This window comes from Berkeleyomyces rouxiae, assembly GCF_048999995.1.
Source record: "Berkeleyomyces rouxiae strain 22BRR77 chromosome Unknown BrBRR77_ptg000001l, whole genome shotgun sequence".
Taxonomy (NCBI): Eukaryota; Fungi; Ascomycota; class Sordariomycetes; order Microascales; family Ceratocystidaceae; genus Berkeleyomyces; species Berkeleyomyces rouxiae.
In genome coordinates, this window is record NW_027396491.1 from 5,092,685 (window position 1) to 5,112,204 (window position 19,520).

Sequence of the window (19,520 nt, forward strand, 5' to 3'; positions counted from 1 at the left end):
CCAATAGTTATAGACTGAGGCTTAACGTGACGTGACGTACAGGCGGCCCGAGGTTAAAGCCAAAGAGTGAAAGAGGTAGAGATAAGACATAGGTAACCGGCTACACTTGTTGGATCAAGCTCGTGTTCACGCATTTTCTCCTCCCAGTTTGGAACCACGATATCCTGAGTTTGCCTTCAGTCATTTTGCGCGTTACTTTTGTTGCCCTTGTTGCTTTCTCTTGGTAGCTATTCTCTAGCACATCATGTCGACTTCTAGTGATAAAACAAAGGAGAAGTCAATTCCAAAACGCGCCCCGATGAGTTGTGACCGGTGCAAAAGTCGCAAGACAAAGGTATGACGATTTTCCACTATGACATCTGTTTCTGTTCTATTCGGTTCATTGTTATCGCCAATATTTACAGTATGCTAACCAAACTGCCCCATAGTGTGTCAATCCTCGTATGTTGCCTGAACTTCCATACGTTTGCTTCCTTATCTAACTTACAGTGACCACGCAGTTCCTGGGCCTTGTCAGCTTTGCGCAAGTACCGGCGCGTCATGCCATGTCGACATGTCTCGCCGGCGCCAACGGCCGTACTATCAAGTCTCGGAAGAGCAGTTCCGCTACATGGCCAAGGCTCTCAAACATTTCCTCCCTGATATGGCATTAGATCTACCCAACCTGCGCGAGTTTGTATCAAATATTAATGATCAAAGCCAACTGGACAGGCAAGAGCTAGCAAACTCGAAGATTGAATCTCCTGCTACGAGTGTTAGCTCAGGACGTACGCTTCTTTCAATGTCAGAGCCAAGTCTAATGTCCACAATGGCACACTGTTTGGATGAGATTGACAATATGCAAGGACGTTCTAGTTGGCTACGAGTTGATAACGCGGGAAACCATCGTAAGTTGTGTAATATCGCAAATCGTCGTTATTACACTTGTTGGCTAACTCTGAATAAGGATATGTTGGAGGGCAAAGCTCATATGCTTTCGATTCAGTCATACAGTCTACTAGATCACGCCAGTCCTCAACATCTACTGACCCTGATCTCCTCTTTTCAGCTGCTGAGGCCGACAACCAGCAGCTCATGGATGCCGCTTTGGCTACCAGTACCCCCACGTCACATCGCATATATCTTCCACGACGAGATTTATGCAATAAGAGCGTAGCTCGGTTCTTCAAAGATATTCACGCAGTTTACTGGTTATTCACAACGGAATGCTTTTATTCATCACTGGATAGCCTTTACTCTGGGGACGTAATGTCAGCCACACCATCAATGCTGTGCTCATTGTACTCGATTCTGGCCTTGACTTGTGAAAGTGAGGGCAAGATGTACGGCAGCAGCAATGTCTCGACTAGTCCTTCGTCGCGATATTTAGCCTTGGCCAAGGAGCTTGTTCCGGAACTTTACGACAAGGCAGACATCAACAGTATAAGAGCACTTTGTCTTTTGGTATGTCACTCTCGACTGGGCCATCCATCTTTTTTAGTCCTGACAGCTAACAGTTTTCCCATTAGGCCATAGTACATCAAAGCACGTTTCCTGACCAAGCATATCTCTATGTTGGTTCGGCAGCACGGATAGCTTACTCTCTCGGTCTACATATCAAAAAGGAAACCCATGCGTGGTCCATGTTCCAGCGGCAGGTGGAGCTCCGTATTTTCTGTACCATCTACCTCCTTGACATGGACATCTCCTTAACACATGGCTACCCCCCTGCACTCAGTGAGACGGATGCTGTCAGTGACCTGCACTTGACAACCGAGCAGATACTTTGTCCCAGTAGCAACATCGCGCCCGGCTACCAAGTCATGGCCAGCCAGCTCTCACGGCTCGCACGGCGCATAAGTACACTGCTCTACGCCACACCCGACACAACACGACGCACCCATTCGCTGACTGACGTCATGGGTTGTGTCACGGCGCTACACATCTGGATGGACGACCTGCCGTTGCCACTACGCAATTGCAAAGACGGTGCCCATAGTCACGGCCGAAGTATTGCTATACTGCACCTGCGGTACTATAGTACCATGGTCCTAGCCACGCGACCGTTTTTGCAACATGCGGCGCTGAAGTCCGGTGAAGCTGGCCTCGAAGTTAAGCGCAAGGCGTATCATGACTTGGCCATGCTTTGCATCGATGCAGCAACCCAGTCGCTCGAAATCATGCAGCACATGCAACGCAATGATCTTTTATCCAGTCTAGTGTCACTCGACACGGCGTGTCTTGTAGAGAACATGCACGTCTTCACGCTAGTAGTGAGCGCCAACGAAAGAAACGACAGCGGACTGGATGTAAGCCAGAAGGCGTACACATGCCTTGAGATCCTTCAGAGCATGGAGCAGGCCCAGGGCGTCAAATCAGCACTGGGCAAGGCGCGTGTGCAGCTCAGGCAATACGGCATAATAGATGCCAGTAATGGACTCGTGCGCAAGGAGTCGCCTCTCGAACAGTTATTTCTAAGCATGGAGTCGCCACCAGCGTTGTACGTCCAACCCTAACTAATCCAGGGTCTCTCCCTGCTGATAAGCATTGTTTTGCTAATGTAACTAACGATTTGTTTCTTGATTAGGTACTTGAACAGCTCCGCGACAATGACGCCAGGTCTGCCTAATCTATCGGACCTTCACAAGCTTATCTTTGAAGAACTCCACTAAAGAAAAACGAGGTCATTATGAAGACAGTGTAGCACAGCTGTGCAATGCAAAAAGTCACCGGCTAGGGTCGGCACTAAAATCGTGCGGCGCGCTGCTGCTACGGTTGCAGTGGAATTCGGCCAGCGAAGAAGCGATGCGTGGATTCAGTTAGCCAGGCGGCAATTGGAGGCTTAAAGATTTGCGAGACTGTTCATCCAACGTGGGTTCGTGGCGATTTGGGGAAGAAGAAGCACGTTGCTTCTGGGCTCCGGCGTTTTGGAGAAATAGGCGTTTGTCTAACAAAAGGGTTCTGGAGTTGAGAGTTGAGGGCTGAGGCCGTATGTATTTTAGGGGCTCTGGTTGTCATTTAGTATTGGCACGGGTTCCTAGCGAGTTGAAATTTTCGGCTTGACACATTTCTAGAAGGCTTCGGGGGAGGTCTCCGGATACGAACTAGGGTAAGAACCTCCTCTAAAATCCGGGGAGATGCGAACATAATAGAAACAGACTTGGCGGACAGCAGTTCGCAGAAGTAAAATGACCATAAAACAGGAGGCTATAAGAAATGTGACAGAACAACATAAGCAACCAAAAACATGCCAGGAATTGGAGAGAGCTTGTGCAAAGGCCAGAATCGGACCGAAGACATGCTCACAACTACTCTGCAGGATGAGTGTTACAAAGGCCATAACTACATAGTTACATAGAGGTACCAGCACAAGTAAGCCTGTATGTACGTGCTTACTTGTTCACGCATACACCGCGAGTAGTTAACGCATCCAGACACAGGTTTGGCACTTGGGCTGCCAGACGATGGCATCAACTCGCAAGTCTGGCGCTGCCAAAGGCCAAGGAATTCGATAATGAGGGCGACCGGACCTGGCTGCCCATGATATACACATCATCACTGATGCCATACCAACACAAATCAAATCGGGACTCACACCCTTCGCTACCCGTAGTTCTGTTAATCTGCTTCTCCAACCAACCAGGGCAAATGAGAGAAAAAAGCAAGAGTCCCTGGCTCGTGCACTCTAGAAATCGCCAAGGACGAAAGAGTGATCAATGTGTCCGATCTTGCTTCCAACTTGGCAGTCCACCGGACAGTCTCTCTTGTCTGCTGCCCTACGCGATCTCTCCTTTCGTTACCACAAGTACCGTGCGTCGTCGGATCAAAGATTGCGTGCGAGAATATACGTGCAAACTTTTTATACATGCGTATAGACCTGCACTGTACCCCTACGCATGCATGTATATTTGAGTCTGCGATTCTTGGAGCACGACACTGACAATTTAAAAGGACAACGAGAGTGTAAGCGGAGAGGAGGAGAAAACGGAGAGCTTGGCTACGGCGGATGGAACCAAACATCTGCAATCTATAGTTATGGCAACGCGGGCAACGCGAGTAAACAAAGCTTCGCTGCGACGAGGGCACAGTGGGTCGAAGCAGGGAGGGCGCCTAGCGTGGATGAGATGTGCGGGGACCTATCATAACAAAGGGCATTACCTCCGCCGTCATGGGCTGCCGAAGCCGTGCAGGATGTGCTTGCGTCAGGTAATAAAGAAGCCTCAGCCATTATGTGAAAGCATACTGGACTAGGCGGTCCGGTTATCAGCGCTGATAACGCATACAACTTGTGTAGTAGTAACTCGTAGTAGCTGGTTGTAATCGCACAACTACACATGTAACGCCCTTGGCATGACAGGGAGCAATGGGCCAGGCAGCACGCACAAAAACCGATGCAAATGACTAGGGCCTTTCAAGTGAATTTGTTGGTGGGATGGGCCGAAGATAGACAGACTAGCCGATAAGGAAACGAAACGTTGCCATGGGGCGTTAGTGAGACACTAACACCGGCTCTTGTGAACCACCACAGCGGCTTGTGAATAACCATAACTCGCCATGTCTATTCCACAAGCATGCCCACACCAGACAGAGAAGTACGGCTAGTAGAATTGAGAACCAGGCCGAAAAAACTGAAACTAAACCAGAGGGATCGCATGAAGGGAAAAGAGAGAAGGGAAAAGAGCGATGCTTCTACCAAGCAAGTAGTAAAAAAAGATAAATAATCAAGAGAATAAAACAACAGAAAACACCAACACCCCGCGGGTCTATGCGTTGACACACAAACCAAGCCTTGGTGACATACTCATCTTCCTCCCAAAGGAAATGAAGGTCGTAGCCAAACAAAACAACAAAGGATTCTTGATATGCGAGCATGCTAGCCGGCTGCTTCATCTGAATTCCGGTCCTCGGACGAGTATAAAAACACCCATCCCACACCCGAAACGAAGTTACCGCTAGCCTCTATTCAGTAGCTTCAACAGTCTCTTAGTACCTCGCGCGTGAGATCTAGTTTTTCGGTTAGTGTGGTCTTGAGGAACAAACGCTCTTATATAACACCCACGCCCTGCTGGTTGCATACATTTCCTGGCATACTGGTACACACGCACCTGAATCGTGGTACAAAGAGGAACGGGGATACACGAACACGCCTGGCTACACTCTCCTTCTTTTTCTTTTCTTCACATTCCTTCCCCCATATTCACGCACACTCTCTGCTAGCTACCATGTCCGAATCCAAGGAGTTGGGCGGCGCCGCCTCCTCTGACGTTGGCGAAGCCCTGGTTTTCGACCCCGAAGGAGACATGACTGTCGATACACAGCTACAGCGTGGTCTCAAGAGTCGACACATTCAGTTCCTCGCTCTAGGTATGTGCTAATACTGATGCTGGCCTCCTGTGCATCATCCTTCGCTAACACTTTCGCAGGCGGTGCTATTGGAACTGGTCTTTTCATTGGCTCCGGCTCCATCCTCCACGACTCCGGCCCCGCCCCGTTGTTTCTATCCTACATGTGCATGATGTCGCTGGTCTTCTTCATCATGAATGCCATCGCCGAGATGGTCGTGTACCTGCCCATGAAGGGCATCACCATGCCATATTTCACCAAGCGCTTTGTCGACGACTCTCTGGCCTTTGCTGCCGGTTGGAACTACTGGTATGCCTACTCCATGCTGACAGCCGCCGAAGCTACTGCGGCCGGAATCATCATCGACTACTGGAGCCCACCCGTCAACATTGGTGTATGGATTGCTATTGTGCTTGGCATCATTCTTTTGCTCAACATCATTGCCGTGTCGGTGTTTGGTGAGGCCGAGTTCTGGTTCGCTAGCATCAAGCTTATTACCATCATCTGCCTCGTCATTCTCGGCGTCGTTATATTTTTTGGTGGCGGTCCTAACCAAGATGGTATTCGTGGTTTTCGTTACTGGAAGAAGCCCGGTGCCTTCACCGAGTATGAAGCCAGTGGTAGCACCGGTCATTTCCTTGCTTTTTGGCACGCCTTTATTGGCGCTGGTTTCTCCTTTGTCACCTCGCCCGAGCTGATTGGTATTGCCGCCGGTGAGTGCGTGGCTCCCCGTCGCAACATCCCCAAGGCTGCCAGACGCTTCATCTTCCGCCTGGCCATCTTCTACGGCTGCGCCTCGCTAGTCATTGGTATCATGGTTCCGTACAACGACGGTCGTCTGCTTGGTGGCCATGACGCCAGTGCTTCTCCCTTTGTCATTGGAATTCAGAACGTCGGTATCAAGGGCTTCGACCACGTCATTAACGCTGCTGTCCTCACTTCGGCCTGGTCTGCCGGAAACTCGTTCCTTTACAGTGGTTCTCGTGTGCTCTACTCCATGAGCAAGACAGGCCATGCGCCCACCATTTTCTCCGCCACTACTACCAAGGGTGTCCCGTACATGGCTATTCTTGCCACCTGGGCCCCTAGTCTCCTGGCTTTCCTAAACGTGTCGAACGGTGGAGCCCAGGTCTTCAGGTGGTTCACAAACATCTCTACCATCTCGGGTTTTGTGGCTTGGATTGTTGTTCTGGTCACTTATCTGCGCTTCCGTAAGGCCATGGAGTTCAACAACATGTTGAGCGCGCTGCCCTACACTACCTGCCTCCAGCCATACGGCTCATACTTTGTTCTAGTCATGATCTCGCTGTTGACGCTAACCAACGGCTTCCACATTTTCATTCCGCGCAACTGGAGCGTGCAAGATTTCCTGGCAGCCTACATCACGCTGCCCTTCTTCCTCTTGCTCTTCCTGGGTCACAAGATTTATGTTCGCTCTAAGCGGTGGGCCATCCCCATTGAGGAGATTGACTGTCTCACTGGCAAGAAAGAGATGGATGAGCTGGCCGAGATGGACCAGCCACCTGTGCCCAAGAACTGGATGGAGAAGGCTTGGTTTTGGATAGCCTAATCTACGCTCAGCGAGCAAGCACCTCATAGACATCTCAATGTTGGATACTCTGGTTCGTCCAAGACTGAAGCAGACTGAAGCAACTTGCATGATGCTTATTTAGTCAGGGACTAAACCCGGTCAAACAGAACATTGTCCCGCTCTTCTAGAAGCAGGAAAGGCGAGCACTCTCTGGTCGAAAAAACAGAACAGGTAAAGGAGTTTTAGGAGTCTAGTATTTTCTCTTTTTTGTCTTCATTTTAGTAATGCTCATCATCTATTGGGGGTTTATCATTCATTGGCTAGTTCTCGGAGGTACATCAGAACATCAAAAGCATTAATAAACGGCGGTACTCACAGTTAAATCGAATGAATATGGTGAACTACCAGATTTGTGAGACAATTTTCCAGCGCAGAGTCGGGCTATCTCATTCGAAACCAAGGAACAACCGACGTCATTGAGGAAGGAATATTCAAGATCCACCCGGAGGAGGCGCGATGGCAAAGAGTTGACTGGTTGTGGACCCTAATATAACCCTACTGGTCAAATAAATGCGCGTTGATGGGGAACAGAAAGTTGCCACGCAGAGGCCAGCATACGCTACGCGCATTATATGTATCATGCAAGTGCTGCCAAGTTTAGACACAAAGAGAACCTAGAGTCTTGACTGTATTCTCCAGGCTGAACAGCTGCGAGGCCGAAGCGTGTTCTCAAGACGCGGCGCAGATGAAGGCGACAAATGGCAATGCATTGGGAAACCAAGACGCGCCGTGCCGGCTGTTGCTGACAGGGAACATGTGAGAGGCAAAGAAATGAAGAGGTCGACAAATTAAACATTAGCTTTGCATTTGGGCTTGAGCTCGGACGTTCGGAGGGTGGGCCCGTGGAGCAACAGAGGCGGATTCAGAGGAGCTAGTCAGCAAGCCCAGAACTACTGTATGACACTTCTACGCAACTATGTGGGTAGTTTGTTAGCGAGTACGGTGTGTTCGAAGCTAGTGCTCTTCGGATTTGCCCGCGGTGGCTGTTCAACGGGAAACACAGCCAACCTGTTTGCAGTGTCTTGGTGGGCTGCCTGTGAAGCCCTGCATATACGACGTCGATCACCCATTTAGGGTTTCCCTATTTTTGCACGGGAGACGCGGGGGGGGGGTGACACCGCATTCGGAAAGACAGGAATATAGGGCTGGTTTACAGGGGAGGAGTCCCGAATACAGGGAGACTACTTGGAAAATACAGCGCCTCGTCAGCAGAGGAGAGCCTGCGACGAGCGGCACCTGCACGATTCTTGGCAGCTAAATTGCAGGATTACAGGGCCCAGCTCCCTGGAGCACCTGAAAGTCGGCCAAAAAAATGGGGACTGATGGTCGGGTTTTTCCCTTTTCGAAAAGGGTCTCGTTTGCGTACGACTTTTCGTGATCGCGACTCTTGCTTGTTCTTCCGTTCTCTCGTTTTCCATTCCAACTCCAACGTCCGAGGAGCCCATCACGACGGCGCGCTGCGACTTTTGTCCACCGTCTCTCTTTTTTAAATTCGTTTATATGTCTTGTCCCGGTTGTGCTTTCTCTCTGACTGCCTTTTCTTGACAGCTGCCTGCAGCTTTCCCTCTGCATTAATTTCCATTTTAATTTCTTTTTTGTGCTTTGTATAGAACATCACCACATCTCGATATCCTTCGTTTCCACTCGCCTCTATTTCTTGGACAAACTCTCGCGACCCTTTCCGACAACTCTGAGCGCCGAAGCCCTCACTCGTTCGTTTAACAGCAGCCCCCTTTACCTTCTGTCGTTTTATAGCGCCCGCTTTGCTTTATAGCAAACCGTCTTTTGCGACGCCGACAACAAACTCGGTCTCTTGTATATTGTATCACCGCTCCATGAACAGCGCATCGCGAAGCCGCACTCCCCCTTCGCCCCGAGCCCTTCAGTGAACTCCCAATCCACCACAGCTTCGAACGTAAACATCCTCTCCGTCATCGTGAGCCCTACCTGCTTCTCGGACCTCACCCGGTTGCTCCGGTGTTGCATTGCATTCCAGTCCCATTGACTGGTGTCTCGCCTGGGGGCGGCTTTTCATGACTGTGGCTGCTGTTGCATGCGAACCAACACACGAAACGCCATGTTGTCACCACCGAATCCACAGAAGCTCTCGTCTTCGCAGGAGGATGAAGCCTCCATCACGAAACGAAAGAACGAAATGGACATCCTGGAACCTTCAACACTTCAAAAGCCGCCGTCATTAATGGCTCGCATATCCTCTGCGAGTCGCAAGTTCTTGCACGAAAAGATTTTGCGAGAACGAGTCCTCTCGCCCTCGAAAGACGGCCGCCATGTAGTGCCCAATATCACAGCGGAAAGTCCTTTGATCGACGATCGCACCAGCCTGCCCTTTATCAACAACTCGATTCGGACCTCGCGATACACTGCTCTCAACTTTGTACCCAAGCAGCTCTTCTTCCAGTTTAGCAGAGTAGGAAACTTTTACTTCCTATGCGTGGGTATTCCACAAATGATCCCGGGCCTCAGTACCACCGGAAACTACACCACTATTCTGCCGCTTCTTTTTTTTGTGTTTGTGACGATGGGTAAAGAAGGCTATGACGACTATCGAAGGCACCGCCTGGACCAAATTGAAAATACTGATATTGCCATGGTTTTGAAGAAATCTGACGGAAACCCAACCAGTCGGAAAAAGCCCCAGTTCCAGCTCCCCTTCAAGAAGAAAAAGGAACAAGACACCCGCCATCGAAGGGTTATTGATGAAGAGTACGATGGCCACGGCTGGACTCCAACGCAATGGGCTGATATCGCAGTGGGTGACATTATCCGGTTAGAAAGAGACGAGCCTGTACCCGCTGATATGATTCTGCTGCATTCTGAAAATGAGGAAAACCTGGCTTATATCGAGACCATGGCCCTTGATGGAGAGACCAACCTTAAGAGTAAAGAAGTGTCTGCTGTCATAAAGCACTGTGACAGTATCAAGGGTATTTTGGCTTCTGAAATCGAGGTCATCTCAGAGGATCCGAACCCAGACTTGTACAACTTCGAGGCCAAGGTAATGTCGAATGGCGAGACCATGCCGTTGACCATTTCAAATGTTGTGTATCGTGGGAGTGTGCTTCGTAACACATCCTATGCTATTGGCCTAGTGATAAACACTGGCGAGGAGTGCAAGATCCGTAAGTCTAAAACACCTAGTCATCACTCATCGCCTCTGTCGATTGATACTGACGTATTACTCACCGAGTTCAGGTCGTAACGCCAACCAGCACCCCAAGGCGAAGAAACCCGCAATGGAAAGCGTTGCCAACAAGATCGTCGTCATGCTGGCGTTTTACGTCATCATTCTTTCTGTCGGTGTCTCCATGGGTTATGTTATGTGGCAGCGAGATACCGAACGCAACTCTTGGTACTTGAAAGATGCTCGTGTCAAGTTCTACGAGATCATTATCGCCTACATCATCCAGTTCAACAATGTCATCCCGCTGTCTCTCTACGTCAGTTTGGAAATTGTTAAAGTCGGCCAGATGTTGCTGATGAACTCTGATGTCGGCATGTACGACTCTGAAAGTAACACTCCCGCCAAGTGCAACACAAACACAATCCTGGAGAACTTGGGCCAGGTGGGCTACATTTTCACCGACAAGACTGGAACGCTCACCGAAAATGTAATGAAGTTCCGGAAGCTCAGCATCGCCGGCACCTCGTGGCTACATGAAACAGATCTGCCGATTGACGAAGAAAACAAGCTCAATGCCCGGCAATCGTTCCAGATGGCACGCACATCTATGGGCGAGAACCCCAACACGACCAATCTCAACATGCCGACACTGGAGGTTTCTCTTGAAGACCCTACGGACGTGGTGCCATCAGTTATAAGTGCTCCCAAGGCTACTGCCACAGCGATGTCTCGGACTTCGCTGTCAGTTAACCGTCCTTCCATGACTGCGAATCGTGTTTCATTCTCTGCCAATCGTCCATCAGTGTCAGGTAACCGACCGTCAATGTCGGGTAACCGTCCATCAATTTCCGGCCGGCGCTCTTCGTCGCACTGGACATCAACTGGCCGCCCTGATCATGTTCAACCCGAAGTCACATCTGACGACCTTCTTGAATATATTCGTTTGAAGCCGCACTCCCTGTTTGCCCGTAAGGCTAAGCAGTACATCTTGGCCATGGCCTTGTGTCACACGTGTCTTCCGGAGATACGTCAAGGCGAACTGTCGTACCAGGCCGCTTCCCCCGATGAGCTTGCTTTGGTCACTGCTGCTAGCGAAATGGGGTACACTGTTGTCAGTCGCACGTCGCAATCCGTCACTCTTCGTGTCACGAATGACGACCAGGAGGAGCTGCAAACGTATGAAATTCTCGATGTTATTGAGTTTAGTAGTGTTCGCAAGCGCATGTCTATCGTGGTGCGGTTCCCTGACGGACGCATTGCGGTGATTTGCAAGGGAGCCGACTCTACCATTCTCCCCCGCCTGAAAATGGCAAATGTTGCCATGCATGCTGCAAATGAAGTCCGCAAGAGCGCTGATCTTGAACATGAGATGTTTCGCCGCAGTCTTCACGAGCCATCTGCAAACCTTCGTAAGAGTCTGACATTGAAGCGCACCCGCGTAGCCGAGATTGCCGAGTCGAGTCGCCAAGATGCCACTGGGGCTAGAAGCCGTTCATTTGAGGCGAATAGAATCGGACTACATAACCGAGGAGAACCCAAGCCGAGACTCTCACTGGCTGTCAGAGCCAGTTCTATGGATGTACCTGACCACCCACGCTCACCACTGTTTGGACCGGTGCAACTTCCAGAGAAGTTTGCTTTCCTTGAAGATGCTTCGGTTTACGATGAGATGGCTACGTTTACACGCTGCTTTAAACATCTAGATGATTTTGCCACTGAAGGTCTTCGTACTCTGCTGTATGCTCAACGCTTCATCACCGAAGCCGACTACAAGACCTGGAAGAAGGTATACCATGACGCTACGACGAGTCTCACTAACCGCCAGGCCATGATCGAGGCTGCCGGCGAGTTGATTGAACAGAATCTGGATCTTGTCGGAGCGTCTGCCATTGAAGATAAGTTGCAGAAGGGTGTGCCTGAGACAATTGAGAAGCTTCGTAGAGCTCACATCAAGATTTGGATGTTGACTGGCGATAAGAGAGAGACAGCAATCAATATCGCACATTCGGCTCGTGTGATTAAACCTGGCTCGGACCTGTTTATCTTGGATGTTTCGAAGGGCTCTCTAGGTGATCAGCTACACAACATTGCTGAAGACGTTCAGACCGAGTCTGCCCATAGTGTCGTTGTCATTGACGGACAAACATTGTCGGTTGTGGAGCAGTCTCCGGAGCTCTCAGCCCAGTTCTATGCTGTCATGCCCCTGGTAGACTCTGTGATTTGCTGCCGTGCCTCGCCGGCGCAGAAGGCTTTGTTGGTGACGACGGTGCGTTCTCAGCTGAAGCAGCTCAAGGGTAACCTCAAGCACCACGGCCTAACCCTGGCGATTGGTGACGGTGCCAACGACCTGGCCATGATTTCTGCCAGTCATGTGGGTGTCGGTATCTCTGGAAAGGAAGGCCTACAGGCTGCGCGTGTGGCTGATTTTGCCATTGCGCAATTCCGGTTCTTGCAGCGTCTGCTTTTGTTACATGGCCGATGGAACTACTCACGCGCGTCCAAATTCACAGTCAGCACCTTCTGGAAGGAGATGTTCTTTTATCTGCCAACAGCGCTTTACCAGCGCTACAACGGATATACCGGCACATCGCTTTACGAGTATGCATCTTTGACTGTCTTCAACACCCTGTTCACCTCGCTGTGCTGCATCTGCATGGGTATCTGGGACCAGGACTTGAGCGAAGACACGCTTTTGGCGATGCCGGAGCTGTACTCGTACGGACAACGGAACAAGGGTCTGAACCAAGTCAAATTCCTGCGGTGGATGCTTCTGGGAGCCTGCGAGGGCGCTATTGCGTTCTATGGCGTGTGGGCTGGCTACGGCCGGTGGATTGTCGAAGGCGACAACAACTTGTATGCGATGGGCAGCATGTCCTTTAGTGTTGGTGTGCTGTGGGTCAACTGGAAGCTATTCATCTTTGAGACGCACTATAAGCCGTGGTTTGTCATGGCGGCCTTTCTCATTACCACGATTGGGTGGTGGGGCTGGTTGGCCATTTTGTCGATGGCGTACTCACGCAGCGCGGCAATCTACAACGTGCGCGACGGACTGTGGGATCGCTATGGTTCCGACGTATCGTGGTGGGCAACGCTGTTTGCGACGCTCGGCATGCTCGGCATCTTTGAATTCTCGCTCAAGATTGCTAAGCGCAAGCTGCTCGGTATTCCGCGCGTAGCAGCATGGACGGCGACGCCACCGTGGAAAAGCTTTAGCGAAAAGGAGCGCGCAAGGCGGCGGCGCGAGGAGGAAGAGGATGAGCATGGACGGGGCACGCCGGAGGCTGAGTGGCGGCTCGAGGTGTGGCAGGAGATGGAGCAGGACACAGTGATCCGCAAGATGCTCAAGAAGATGGCGCGAGATCCGTGGGCAGAGGAGGAGGAGGGGGAGGAGGACAGAGAACTAGAGGATATCTTAGAAGAGGAAGAGGACGAAGCGTCCCAGGCAGCAGCGCGACTGGCATAGATGCGACAGGGTTATTTGACTCTGGGTCTGTGAAGTTGGGAGGCGGCTGTTGTTTTTCTTGTGTTTTCCTGTCTTGTTATCAGCGTTGATGTTTGCTGCTTTTGATGCCATAAATCTTTCTGCTCAATACACCCATTCGCAATGCGCCTTGTTTCAGCGCCCGCAGCCAAGTTTAATTAGCGGCTTGATGTTCCCCAGACTCTGCTATATTTGTATTGTTCTGTCTCATGATACTCTGGTGCTATGCTCATTGTGGCGCCTGTGCGTCTGCGCACTGTGTCCTTAGGCTGCAGTTGGAGGGCGATGAACGGTGCTTAGGGGGCCTTTAGTGCATGAGACAGTGTGCCGCGCACTATGCGAGTGTAAACCACGCTTTACCAAGGCGGGGTATCTGGCAGAAAGAGGTGTAGTCGAGGAACGGGCGACGATGATGTATGTGCCTTATTCCGCGGTGAGGCCTTACTATAGTTTACGTTTGTGTTTGGGATTGAGTCTGTTGTCTTGCTTCCTCACACATGTTCTGGTGAGAGGTATCGCGATATTTTTTGCTGCATTTTTGCTGCTCTTTTTACGCCCCTGAGCCACCTCCAAATTACCCCAGCCAGGCCCTCTCTTCCCCTATGTGTTCCCAGGTAACTACCACAAAACAAGTACTGGTACAAGATAACTAGTTACAACCAAGAGTCTCCATAACTTCAGGCTCTCTGCCCTGCCCTCCGTCATTCCTCGTCTAGAGCCTGTCTCTACATTATCGCTAGAATCGGGCCTGGATCACTGCCTCGCGCCATCGCTCTTCTGCCTTTTCTTGTTTATTTATACTCATATTCTTATCTCCACCTACCGGCGCCCTCCACCAGGCCATGCAATAAGCTGCTTGTCCAGCATGTCCACATCAACGCCCCCCACGATACACCACGAACCCGACAATCACCATGACGATAACAACGCCGACACTGACTCCAGCCTCGCTGCGTCCATCGCTACTCTGCGGCCGAGCACGCCGTCAGCCGCCCCAGTCTCCCCGCCCATGACACTCCTCGAGCCTGTCCCCTATGTCGATCCCACCCCGCCGACCCCAATCGCCTCAACACCCGCCTCTTCCCGCGCTGCGTCCAAGGCCCGCCGGGACTACGATGGCAGCTCTTCGCCCAGCCGCTCCGACTACGGCGCCATCAGCGATGGCCCAGGAGACGGAGATGCCAGTGCCGACGCCGACGACGGCGGAGAGATCCAGAGCATCATGCTCCAGTTTAGTGACGATGGTCCCAAGCCCACCGCCGAAGAGGTCATGAGTCCACGTCTGGAGATTGCGTCGCCGCTGCTGGGTGTATCGCCGACCGGCGCTGGATTTGGCGCTGGGACTGGCGCTGGGGCAACCGGTAGCAATATGGCTGCAGTGGCCACTACTCTATCTGTCGGTATTGATGCTGGTGTAGGCACTAGCCCCATGCACCTGACGCGCAAGTCTAGCCCGGAGCCACACTCATCGGGCCAAGTCCACGGCCTCGGGCTGCAGCAACCAATTTCGTCCGCGTCTGCATCCTCGGAAGCAACCCCGACAACTTTCTCGACGCCCAACTACACTGGGGAGGAATCCGCCTCCAAGGCATCGAATCGATCACGGGAAGTCTCTTCAGCCTCTGATGATGTAGGACCACCTGTTCCCCCGAAAGACGGCGACGAAGCTGGGCCATCCTCTGCTTCACTTGAACAGCAATCTCCTTCGGGTGATCAGCCAAAACAAACCCCTAACCAGCCACCACCCATCTCCACGGCTGCTTCTACCTCAACAGCCGCTATTGTATCAACGCCCACACACCACAGACCTCCGCCGCCCGAAGCCGATCCAGAGCCAGACTTGCCGTTTGATTTCCAGCGCTTCCTTGAGCAGCTCCGCCACCGCAAAGCAGACCCCATTGCGCGCTATCTCAAGTCATTCCTCAGCGAGTTTAGCAAAAAACAGTGGATGGTGCACGAGCAGGTTAAAATCATTAGCGACTTTCTCGCATTTATTGGCAACAAGATGGCCATGTGCGAGGTTTGGTGCGACGTTTCAGATGCCGAGTTTGATAATGCACGCGAAGGCATGGAGAAACTGGTCATGAACCGTCTCTACTCGCAAACCTTTAGTCCTGCCATTCCGCCACCTCTGTCAGCCAACGCCAAGGGCCGTGGAAAGCGAGGAGACAGGCCGGCCGGGGCTGGAAGGCGGGGCCAACACCAAGAAGACGTGGAGAGGGACGAGATTGTCACTCAAAAAATCAATATTTACGGTTGGGTAAAACTAGAGCATCTGGACATCCCACCTGTTGCAGAGAGCGGGCAGCGGTTTTTAAAGCTCGCCCAAGATGGTATGTCTCTGACCTTCTATTTAGTACCCTATACATTTTCACCATTTCGTATGCTCTATCTAACTCTATTCCTCACTAGAACTTCTCAAGATACGAACTTACCGAGCACCGCGCGATAAAATAATTTGTGTACTGAACTGCTGCAAGGTCATTTTTGGTCTTCTGAAGCACACCAGATCAGATTCGTCAGCGGACTCCTTTATGCCTTTGCTAATCTACGTTGTGCTGCATAGCAACCCAGACCATCTGGTGTCTAATGTGCAGTACATTCTACGCTTCCGCAATCAAGATAAGCTAAGTGGTGAAGCGGGGTACTACCTGTCATCTTTGGTGAGTTGAACTACAAAATTCCAATATCAAGCCCCAATCTCCCGAGCCCAATGAAAACGCCTCTTGTTAACACGGGATTTGTTGCTTCTAGATGGGCGTCATTCAGTTTATTGAAAGCATGGATCGGACAACACTTACTATCACAGACCAAGAGTTTGAAAAAAGTGTTGAAGAGGCTGTATCTGCGATTGCTGAAAAACATCGCCTTGAGTCGCCCCCATTACCTCCTCTCCCCCCGCGAGCTACAGCTTCACTTTCTGAAAAAGTGACGCTCGCTGTGGCGGGTACATCGGCACTGTCGCTCAATAGTGGGACATCTTCGTCATCTGCAACTAGAGGGGCTGGAGATAGCTCGTCCGCAGCACCACCTCACCCACAAGGACCCGGCTTCATATCGCCAATTTCCCCTCTAACACAAGCGCCTGCAGACTATCCAAGCCCCGCTTCGCCCGACCAGCCAGCACCTCTGGCAACGTTATTCCAAACTATTCAGAAGCCCCTCAGTTCTACCATTGGGCGCATATTTGGTGATGACAGCAGCTCATTACCACCGCCGCCACGGCCCCCGCGCACCAGCACACTAGGGTCGTTAGCTACAGACCGGGCAGGTGATGCCCCATCCCTTAAGTCACCCTTCGTTGAGTCCCCTCGTACACACTTGTACTCGGCCGAGGAGGCTGCAGCGCGACAGGCCAGCGCTGAAGCAGAGCAGGCGCAGAGATTGCATCGTGCGGAGCATGCAGATGTGGTAGAAACGTTGGTGGGAATGTTCCCTGACTTAGACCGCGACATTATCAGTGACGTGGTGTACCAGAAGCAAGGCCGGTAAGTGCTCCTATCTCCAGCTGTTTTGACAATTCGCTTCATGCGAGCTAACGCGATGCTGTTTTCTAGGGTTGGGCTGGCGGTGGATGCATGCTTGGCCTTGACATCTTGAAGGGAAATTCCTAGAAATCCAGACTTTTAGTAACCTGGCATTAGTTAGTAGTAGTGAGAGAGAAAGCTGTTGTAAGAAGAAGTGGGCATTTGGAAAGTTCCGGTTACACAAGCTAATGTGGGTCTCTTCTGGTAGTACACAACTTCCAAACGTCACAACCAGTCAAGTCGATTATTGCATAGAAAGGGTATATATTTTGATGTAGAGTATTGATGCTGATCAAACCAAAGAGAATGCAAATACTGATGGGCCTCAGGTCCATAAGGGACTATGCAAAGCTTTCAAAAAAGGAACCAAAAAAACAAGCAAGCAGAATATGTACGCGGCGAATTTGTGCTGTGAATCTTAACCAACTCTGACTCTAACTCAGAGTTCATCCAAATCTTATCATTTCTTTTCCATCCATCATACTTAGTTGAAGTGGGGCGTGTTCAGGGCCAGGCCCATCAGGCAACCACCAATGAGACCGGCAATGGGGATAGTCATGAACCACGAGAAGACCAGTAGGGAGACTCGCTTCCAGTTGACAGCCTTGAAGGAGCCGTTGCACAGACCAACACCAACGGTGGCGCCGGTAATGCACATGGAAGTGGACACAGGCAGCTTGTACTGCGAGAAGACCAGGACAGTAATGGAAGCACCCATTTCCATGGACGAGCCACGGCTAGGCGAGTGGTAGGTGATCTTGTTGCCCATGACCTTCATGATGTTGTAGCCGTAGGTGATGAAACCAATGCAGATGGTCAGACCGATAACAGCAATCTGCCACAGGGGCACAGGGGCCTTGGCTCCGACGGCCGTGCCAGTGTTCCAGGCAGAGTACATGACAGCCCAAACACTGACAGCGTTACCGACATCGTTGGCACCATGGGCGAATGAAGCAGTGCAAGCAGTGATGACCTGGACAAAGCTGTAAAGGTACTCAACTTCGTTGGGGTACTTGGTGGCGTGGGCGTAGACGCGCTCCATGCGGCGACCCTCGGGCGTGCCCTCAATGCCGACCTGGGCAGTGTGGATATCATAGGCGGTACCGTACAAGCAAGCAACCACGATCATGGCAGGAATCCGCTTGACCAGGGCAACCAGGTTGTGAGTCTCGTGCAGGGAGCCAGCCCCCATCGGGTTCTCGTGCAGCGTGCGCATAGCCCAACCCAGCGGGCCCTTGCCCTTGCGCAGGTTAGCGTGGTGCTTCTCCTCGGCATCGCGCAGCATCTTCTGGTATGACTCCTGGGTGGCCTCGGTGCGGACCAGGGCCTTTTCGGTGGTGGCGGGGGCGCCGTTCATGGGGTCAATGGCGGGCGACTCCAGCATCTTGTCCGAGTTGCGGTCCGTCGATGCGCTAGAGGAGGCAATCTGCAGGTCACCAGACTCGTGCTGGACAACGGCGTAGTCGGGGACCTTGGCGTGGATGGCATCAGCGGGAGCAGGGCGCTTGAACAGAAGGGGACCGTAGAACACGTGGTGCCACTTGAGGGTGTAATCCTTCTTGATGACGCGGGAGTGGACAAAGGGCAGGAAGAACAGAGCAGCTAGAAGGGCCAGACCAAAGCCAGTACCCAGAGTGACACCAGCAATCCAGCCGGGAGGCTTGTCACTCAGGCCCAGGCGAGGAGAACCCTTGTAGACAATGGACAGGGTGCACACAGTGCCGGCAATAAGGAAGAAGAAAGGCGAGGTCCAGACAGCCCATTGCAAGCTGTTCTGGCGCATGTGCACAAAGACCTTGACGAGCATGAAGATAGCGGCAGCGAAGCAGGCGGAGATGGCAGGCGCCATACCCAGACCAGCGAAGATGGCACCGAGACCTTGACCGCCGTTCCAGCCCCACTGAACACCGCCGGCGCCAACAGTGGCAATACCGACACCAGCCAGGGAAGAGATCAGAGAGTAAGTTGAAGATACATGGGCATTGTGACGTGTGCACCACATGACCCAGGTCGAGGCACCGGCAGAAGCACAGGCAAAGGCCAGCAACTGAACGCCGGCGTTATCGTTGAAAGCGGTGATGGGGATGATACCGTTCTTGATGGTGGAGGCAGTACGGGCTCCCACGGCCAGGGCGCCAGTCATCTCGAAGATGATGCAGAGAATCATGGCTTGGCGGTAGGTGACGGAGCGGGACGATACCGAGGTAGCCCAGGCATTGGCAACATCGTCTAAGTGACAAGCAGGTTAGGGTTATGTGATCAAGATATCCGAGTAAGCGACTTGGCGGTTATAACTTACTAGCACCATTGTTGTAAGCCTCAAGCAGGGCAAAGCATGTGCCAATGGCGAATACGTAAGTGTATTCGTGAAGAACCATTGTGGATGTAAAGATGAAGGTAATGAAGGAGAAAATGCAAGAGTGAAGAACAAAGAAAGGGCAGTAGTGGACAAGAGCT

At 51.7% G+C, this 19,520-nt stretch overlaps 5 protein-coding genes across 5 annotated transcripts; 4 read left to right on the forward strand and 1 right to left on the reverse strand.

Annotated features, from left to right (window-relative positions):
• Positions 1-244: 244 nt before the first annotated feature.
• BROUX77_001425 (uncharacterized protein) lies at positions 245-2,651 on the forward strand (the record flags this gene model as incomplete). The annotated part of the gene is made up of 6 exons (XM_073745853.1): positions 245-334; positions 429-441; positions 501-887; positions 947-1,443; positions 1,509-2,479; positions 2,567-2,651. The coding sequence occupies 6 exons, from the start codon at positions 245-247 to the stop codon at positions 2,649-2,651; spliced, it is 2,043 nt and encodes a 680-aa protein (XP_073609660.1).
• A 2,550-nt stretch (positions 2,652-5,201) lies between these two features.
• BROUX77_001426 (uncharacterized protein) lies at positions 5,202-6,892 on the forward strand (the record flags this gene model as incomplete). Its single annotated transcript, XM_073745854.1, has 2 exons — positions 5,202-5,343; positions 5,403-6,892. The coding sequence occupies 2 exons, from the start codon at positions 5,202-5,204 to the stop codon at positions 6,890-6,892; spliced, it is 1,632 nt and encodes a 543-aa protein (XP_073609661.1).
• A 2,098-nt stretch (positions 6,893-8,990) lies between these two features.
• Positions 8,991-13,518, forward strand: BROUX77_001427 (uncharacterized protein; the record flags this gene model as incomplete). The annotated part of the gene is made up of 2 exons (XM_073745855.1): positions 8,991-10,053; positions 10,127-13,518. 2 exons carry the CDS (start codon positions 8,991-8,993, stop codon positions 13,516-13,518), a joined length of 4,455 nt encoding a protein of 1,484 aa, XP_073609662.1.
• An 883-nt stretch (positions 13,519-14,401) lies between these two features.
• Positions 14,402-17,028, forward strand: BROUX77_001428 (uncharacterized protein; the record flags this gene model as incomplete). The annotated part of the gene is made up of 3 exons (XM_073745856.1): positions 14,402-15,869; positions 15,949-16,199; positions 16,291-17,028. 3 exons carry the CDS (start codon positions 14,402-14,404, stop codon positions 17,026-17,028), a joined length of 2,457 nt encoding a protein of 818 aa, XP_073609663.1.
• Positions 17,029-17,547: 519 nt separating this feature from the next.
• On the reverse strand, positions 17,548-19,441 carry BROUX77_001429 (uncharacterized protein; the record flags this gene model as incomplete). Its single annotated transcript, XM_073745858.1, has 2 exons — positions 17,548-19,292; positions 19,363-19,441. The coding sequence occupies 2 exons, from the start codon at positions 19,439-19,441 to the stop codon at positions 17,548-17,550; spliced, it is 1,824 nt and encodes a 607-aa protein (XP_073609664.1).
• Positions 19,442-19,520: the final 79 nt, after the last annotated feature.